The following is a 7,605-nucleotide window of genomic DNA, read 5'->3' as shown; positions in this document are numbered from 1 at the left end:
ATTTGTAGAAGCAGATTATTTTGTGTAGCTATCAGATTCGCATAAGCCTGCGAGATCTGCAGGTCTATCAATAATAAGCCAACATAATGCAGAAGATTACAACACTTGCATAAACCCGTGGGCGCTCACATGTTGCTTGTCTAAGCTTTAGAGGCTAAAGCTTATTGGGCATAAAGGCACAACCTCACAACAATCAAACAACCAAATCAGTAACGAAAATGCTTCTCAGAACCAGCAAAATGCTGATTATCTAAGGCTGCTCAGGGGAAAGTTGTGCAACGGGTTCTCCTTAAGCAATTCAGTTTCCCTGTTTCAAAGAAAAGAGCACAGGTTAGGGAACTGCTGAAAATAGTTCCCCTAAAAACTGAAAGATGCAAGAGCTATGCTATACTTACTTCTTAAGACTTTTGCTTGTTGCTTGCCTGAGCTTCAGAACAGAAGGTTTTGGGCTCTTTGGCACCGGCCGAGCAGGTTCCCTATAGCAATAGAAAGGAAATAATTATTTAGAAATATATGTTTGTAGTAACTTTGAACAATCCTTCAAAAAACTGTATGACTAGGATGTTAAATAACATACTGTGCAGTGTCTTCCTCCACGAAGACCTCAATGGAACTGGTTCGGGTTGACTGAACTGCTCCTCTTGCTCCTAACTTTTGTGGAATCTGTACAGCAGTGCGATGTTACCACAAGTTCATTACTCAATAGTTGTCCTCGATACAAGTCTCCAATGGGTCACTTCAAAGAATCCGAGTGGCCTGGCAAAAGTACCTTGTGAGACGTCCATTTAGTGGGCATCATGCTATTTTCCTTGTTCCGATCTGCTTGTGTTGGGAGGGTGCGCCAGCTTGTGCTATTTTCTTTGTTCCTCACTCCATCAAGACTCTGATTTGGTAATGGTCCTCTCCTCTTTGTAAACTGAAAGCGGCCTGTTAGCATCGATTCTGCAAGTGTGCAAAGGCATAATCAGTGACATCACGAGAAAAAACTCCAGGTGTTGATGGATACTTTACATCTGTTGCATCATAGTTGTACTGACCTCTGCAGTGCCCTTGGTCTCCCCAGGTGGGAGTTCCATGCTTGCTGATTTCCTGCCATGTTTGCATATGCATTAGGTTGCAACCACTTGAAGTTCATGCTAAATCAGAGTAAAACTGAACAAGCTTACTGTTTTCATCTCGTTTCAAGTTAATCCCAAAACTGCGTTTTGGCAGATCATCATCTGCTGTATTATCCGGCTATAGAAAAAAGAAAGGATTCATTCAACGAAGATATTGGTTCCAAGATAAACACTGCTATCATTTAAACAGCAAACCTCTTGTTCCCTCTTTTTGGTTGATCTTCGAAGAAATGTCCTGTATACAGCTTCCAACTTCTCCAGAGGCTTCGCTTTTCTGACAAGGAAAAACCGAATATAAGAAACTAAATCCATTCACATGAATTAATCAAGTATTAAAACCAATGCAAAACTAACCATAACCAAAGAGGTAAGCAGAAACCATGACAAGTAAAACAATTCCGAGTGTTGTACCATTCACAAGAAGATAGTGGCATAACTAGTCAAAGGAATGTCATATCTTAAAGAATAGGAACTAGAAGACTCCAAGATTTTTTTAGCATTTTACATATGCCAACTAGAAACTAAAAAGAATTATTTGTTTCTAATTCGTGAGCATGTATCAAATTAGAAGCGATCATGCAGAACTAAGTACCCTGCTAGATATCTTCATGAGTGCCCGGTCCAGGTTAATCCAAATAAAAACAACAAAGAAGAAGACTGTCATCAGCCTCATTGTTTGTACTATCCTTGACTCTTGTTCTGTACGAAAATCACACACAGTAGAAATATATTTTTCCCAAGCATATGTACCCACCCCCATAGGGCAAAATTTTTAGATGGAATAGATAGTACAACAGCATGATCTACGGAGCAATTTCAAATTGAAGAGCTTTATATGAACAAACAAGTGTTGGCCTCGTGGAAATCTCACCTAGCTATACCAAGGTCAAAGATCTCATTAGCTTTCCTCAACTTGTTCTTTGACTCCATCAACGATGCGTAAGCCATGTAGTAGATGGCATAGCCCTGCCCAATCTGGTTGGCCTCCAGGAACCTGTAAATCACCTCAGCATCTGCACAATTCCCAGCCTGCAAACAGAACACGATCAGCAGTGGAATGATATGTGAGATGCCTCCACTGCACAGACGAAAGCTACAGGAAAAAAATCAAGCTGGCATCGCACGACTAACGTATTCCAGCCACACTTTGAGGAAGCGGAGGTCGTCCTTGTAGCGCCCGTCGTGCCATAAGGTCCGCACGCACTGCTCGTACAACACCACCAACCCCGAGCACTCGCCGCCGGTCGGGAATGACTCCTGGACCCATTTGATGCAGCTGCACGCGGACGAAGCAGAGAAGAAATTATCAATCTTTCGGCTAGAGCAGCTATCACGAACCAAGAAATCGCGAGAGGCGAGTTGAAGGGGCTTCGAGAAACGCTTACTCCAGCCACGGTTGGAGCGGATCCTCGCCTTGGTACTCGTCGATTGCCTCAATCATCTTCCTGGATCAGGCAAATCAACCGAACGATGAATACACAAGATAGATTGCATTACTGCAGCAACTTGTCTCCTCCCCAGACCCAGAGGCCCAGATCAAGAAATTCAGATCCAAACAAAACCGCAACTTTTTCCCCCCATTGCTGGGAGAAAGGGTGGAGAAGGCAACGTACTTGCGGGCTTCGAGGAGAGCGGCGCGCTGGGCGGGATCGGCGTGTGCCTTGAGCGCGTGGTTGAGTTTGGCCACGTCGCGCCCGCGCTTGAGCGGCCGCACGTTCTCCTTGAACGTCTCCCACTCGGCGTCCACAGCCACCGGCGCCGCGGTGGCGGCGCTGCTGATCTCCATCAGCGCCAGCGTCTCCTCATCGAGCGCCGCCACCATATCTTCCGCCGCCTTCGCAGTCGCCGCCGCCGCCGCCGCCGCCGCCATGTGAGGTGGTTGTGTTGGTGTCGTCGCACCGGCTGCAATTTGAATTCCAGGGGATCGGACCGTTGCGTTTTGGAGCGGCTGCTGCTGCAGGTAAGGTTTTAAACGGCGAGGGTTTGCGAAAAGATTGGGCCGTGGGCTTTCAGTTACTCCGATCTGTGATTTGTTTGGGCTCGTTTGTACCCAAAACAGCCCAGCTAAATTTTGGCCCAGGTTTTGCTTGACTGGAACAAACTTCACTCTAGTAAAAAATTTGGCAACAATGCAAAGGAGGTCTAAAATTACTCCACCAAGTACGTATTTTTAAGCTACCACAACGTTGTGAAGAGAAAAATCAATCAGTGGAGATGATCAATCAGTAGCCCCCCCCCCCCCCCCCCCCCCCCCCGCCCTTTTTTTTCCTTTTTGTAATATATGCATATATGATATATCTCAATTTTGTCTGCACAACCCTCATTTCTCTGGGAATACATCCATTAGATCTTCTCATCCTGAACTAACAGGTTTATTGAACACAAAACATTCATCAGGGACCATTTTGTGTGCTCAGTTATTGTGCTCAACTTAAACATTACCCATACCACTGAGAATATTTGTTCTTCATGCCCGCACTAACAATCCCATTAACCATCCAAATTTTTGCTTATTCGCCGCAAACACAACTTATGACAGTAACCAAAGCCATGTTATTTCCTCGTAGGCACCAGCACCCATGAAGTATGAAAACAAGTGCATCATTCCTGTTACACATCATGAGCTCAACTTCAGGTAAAGCCGCAACAAGGCTTCATACGCACCAAACTACTTTTGCAACTAAATTTTCTTCTGATTCTTCAGACTTTACACAAACACACTAAGAAGTTGCCGACCCTGCAAACAGTCATAGAAGTTTTTTATTCGCCAATGCCCGATATAACAGGTTTATGCTGTTTCTAGACACTGTTTAGACCAAGTATAACAGCTACTAGTTGCTGAATTGCACTGAATGACAACGATTATACATAAACCAAAACACCTCACGGCCTACGCTGAGACTGCAGCTGGGACGGCTCGACAAGGCCTTCCAAGACAACAAGCTGATCAAGCAGTGCAAGCTTTTCATCCTCTAGGGCCTTCATTTCTTCCTCTTCCATGCTCAGTTCTTTGTCCAATGCAAAGTTCTCTTCCTCCAGCATCAGGTACTTCCTCCGTAACGCCCGGTATTCATCGGTAGGACCAGATTCCGGCAGGGAATCTGGAGTCCCTCTGTCAGAAGGGGACGTGTGAGGCTCAACCTTCAAGCTTCTTTTGGGTGGCTTTTGGACCATGCCTGATGACTGTGGAGCCTCTCTCCGCAGCAGTTCAGGTTCACCTTTGAGCTGGCCTGATGGCAGTGGTCGGTAGACAACCTTCTTCTTATGCAACTTTGGCACTGAGAAATCATCATCCCTTGGGTCTTGCATTCTCTCAGGCCAAGCCTTGGCCTTCCCTGTTGAAACACAATTAAAGTGAGCCAAATTTACAAAAGTGGTAACATAACATGTTAAATACCATCAACAGAGATGCAAACACACCTACTATTTTCAAAACATCAATTAGTATGGCACATATAAACTATAAAAGCAGGAATAAGTTACCTTTTAACAAATGTAACAAATACAATTTCGGATCCTTATACAGTAATATGGATTGGGTGGCATAACTTGTGGGCAATCTGATCTACTCTGCTCCCAAGCAGAAGCAGCAACAGAGCACATGGCACAGCAGACCAAACACGCCCTTCATATGTAACAAGCAGTCAAAGCACGATGCAACTAATTTCTTTTAAAAATAACACAGAGTACAGTACACAGCACATCATAGCAGTCAGTTTCCCAGCAGTTCACCTGAGTAGCTACAGCAGAGGTGGGAGACTGGGAGAGTACAGATTTTGTTGGTCCTGGTCTCCTGGCAGCAGCAGATTGGGAGGGGATGGAAGATGACACACAGTAGTGGATGCGAATTGGATCAACAGAACAGGGGGAGGGGAGGGAGAGGGATTGGAGCATAGCCGATTGGCAGATACGCATGGGATTAGAGCAAGGTGGGAGAGTGAATCAGAACAGATGGGTGGGAGAGGCAGGATCCGGCACAGAGCAGATGGATGGGAGAGGCATGATGGAGCCGTTGAGCCACCGGTTCCAGGTACTGCCGATCTGCCCCTCTTTCCTGGCTCTTTGAGTGGAGGGAAGGGAAGAAATCAGACCGTGTTAGGGATGAAAGTAGAGGAATTGAACACACCTCGCCATCGCCGACGACTTGCTCCATATAGGATATGTATCCATGTGGCGGGATACAGCCCCTCAGTGGCGTATACTATTTGGGAAACAGATAATATGAATGAACGAACACAACTACTATTACTTGATATGTCAGTTACTGGGATAACCCTGCAGTAACACAACATGATAATAATATTGCTGCAGGCCCCATAGAATCAATCAGCAAACACAATTACATAACTACTTGTCTACTTGATATGTCAGGTAGTGGGATAAGCCTGCAGTAACACAACATGATAATAATAAATATTGCCGCAGGCCCCATAGAATCAATCAGCAAACACAATTACATAACTACTTGTCTACTTGATCTGTGGCAGATAAGCATCCACAGTGGCAGAGCTTGATTGAAGTATCAGGAGGGGTTAGTCTCTATAATTGAGTACGAATCATGCATAAACAGTACAAAAGTTCTACTTAGCAAAGGCAAAATCACTTGGCCTTAACCAAGCTCCGCCCCTGAGCATGCACTTTATTTATGTCATCAGGTGCAGCATGTGAATGAAACCACACAACAATAACGTCATTCCCTAAATCCTTTCGAAGAGAAGAAATAATTTGGCCGGAACCTGTTTCCCTGGTTAATCTGAAAAATGCTGCGAAACTGGGAGCATCTGCAAAATTTGGAAAATTAACTGCGCCCAAATGGCCAAACCTCAGTTGGGTACTACGAACTGCTGTGGTGCCAACAAAGAATACCCTAGCCTAATTCAACCATGAATGGATTGACCAGATAAGTAGGGCACCACGCAGCACATACACATAAAACCACAACTAAACAAGCTAGGGTTTACGCACCAACGAATGAAGCAACCAAAACGTACCCAGGTAGATCTCCAATCCACTTTACCGGACAGATGATGGGCGACCTCCTAGCACGCTACCGGCAGCGGATTAGGATTTTTCTATGGGGTATGCAGGACCAAAATTTTCATATGCAATGTAGTAAAATGCATTTAGCAATTTGGTAACTGCTAAAGTACCATAAAGATTGCTCCACAATTGGTATACAAATACTAAATAGCACAATAATAAGTCTTAAATTACAATACAAATAGTTCAAACATCATACTAATATAATTTGAAACATACATGGTAGAAGCTTCTACAATCAGAGCATATAATGCATAAGTAATCAACCAGTACATCCTGGCTAATTTCTACTGCCTGCATGGCTACATCCGTAAGATGCATCAAATTGGATCAGAGAGAGGAAAGTTAGGGTTAGGGATTTAGGGGACCTTGCAAGAAGGAAGGAAATGGACGGGAGTAGGCTTCTCAGTTCTCACAAGGTGTGCCGGCCGCCTTCCTCGATTCCTCCCTCCGTAGGGCACTCGTGCGTCAGGGGGCGCGGGGCGGCGCTGCGCTGTGTGGAGGGCTGGAGGCGGAGAGCTGGAGACGGCGACGCGGACAGGATTCCTCCGTTAGGCGGTAGGGGGCTGGGGGCGGGGGACCGCGCCGGCGAACGGAGGAGTGCGTCTGCCTGGTCGGACGGAACTCGGAAGATTCGCAACGGAGGCCCAGGTGACGAGCAAGCCGACAAAATTTAGTTGGACCAATCAAAACTATACTAGTCTTAAAAAAAAAATCCCCCGACGAGAGACTACAATCATTATGCATCTATGAAATTATACCTAGGATTACCGTATCATTAAAATCTATGACTCCTAATTCTTTCTCATAGACTTTAACTTGATCCGATGACCAACGTTATTTGGATCTTTCTCACCTAGGCTTCAACGCACGTCTCACACATTCCGTCTGTCACCCCATGCGATTGATCTCACCTCCCACGCGTCCAACGGACGAGCGAGAAAAGAAAAGACGCGATAGAAAAAGAAACTGCCATCCCTGCGATCCCCGCCTGCTTTGAAGAAAACAAATCGATCACCTGAGACCACATGCATGGAAGAAAACAATAATCATGCATGGAAGGAAACAATAATCATACATGGAAGGAAACAATAATCATGTATGAAAGGAAACAATAATCATGCATGAAACAATAATCATGCATGGAAGGAAACAATAATCATGCATGGAAGGAAACATCAGTGGTGCCAAATAAAAGATGTGCAGGTTATACATGGTGAGACTAGTGAACCTTCCGTAATTTTCTAAACGAATATTCCCACCATTAGTATATATGCCCATTCCTCTGTGTTTCTTCGTGCTCCCATTAGCATATAATATGAAAGTATTGCTGTGTTCATCACCACTTCCTGTTGACTACTCCCATTAGCATATACTTCATCTACCCCAAAATATAAGTCGTTATGGGATACGTGCATGTCAAACTTTCTCAACTTTGACTAGGTTT

The 7,605-nt window shown here is 44.9% G+C and overlaps 1 protein-coding gene and 1 pseudogene across 6 annotated transcripts; both read right to left on the bottom strand.

Annotated features, from left to right (window-relative positions):
* On the bottom strand, positions 1-3,031 carry LOC136462944 (mitotic spindle checkpoint protein BUBR1-like; annotated as a pseudogene).
* An 815-nt stretch (positions 3,032-3,846) lies between these two features.
* Positions 3,847-6,787, bottom strand: LOC136462943 (uncharacterized). Of its 6 annotated transcripts, none has more exons than XM_066461988.1 (3): positions 6,575-6,787; positions 6,084-6,157; positions 3,847-4,453 (listed from the first exon to the last, which is right to left on the bottom strand). In XM_066461988.1, exon 3 carries the CDS (start codon positions 4,425-4,427, stop codon positions 4,002-4,004), a length of 426 nt encoding a protein of 141 aa, XP_066318085.1. In that variant the 5' UTR covers positions 4,428-4,453; positions 6,084-6,157; positions 6,575-6,787; the 3' UTR covers positions 3,847-4,001. The 6 variants fall into 6 exon arrangements, with proteins under 6 accessions (XP_066318085.1, XP_066318087.1, XP_066318084.1 ...); XM_066461990.1 differs by having other exon boundaries at positions 6,110-6,157; XM_066461987.1 differs by lacking the exon at positions 6,084-6,157 and having other exon boundaries at positions 6,575-6,786.
* Between the last annotated feature and the right edge of the window lie 818 nt (positions 6,788-7,605).

The sequence above is a fragment of the Miscanthus floridulus genome, chromosome 7, assembly GCF_019320115.1.
Source record: "Miscanthus floridulus cultivar M001 chromosome 7, ASM1932011v1, whole genome shotgun sequence".
In the NCBI taxonomy this organism is placed as follows: domain Eukaryota; kingdom Viridiplantae; phylum Streptophyta; class Magnoliopsida; order Poales; family Poaceae; genus Miscanthus; species Miscanthus floridulus.
This window is presented reverse-complemented; position numbering and strand designations above follow the sequence as displayed.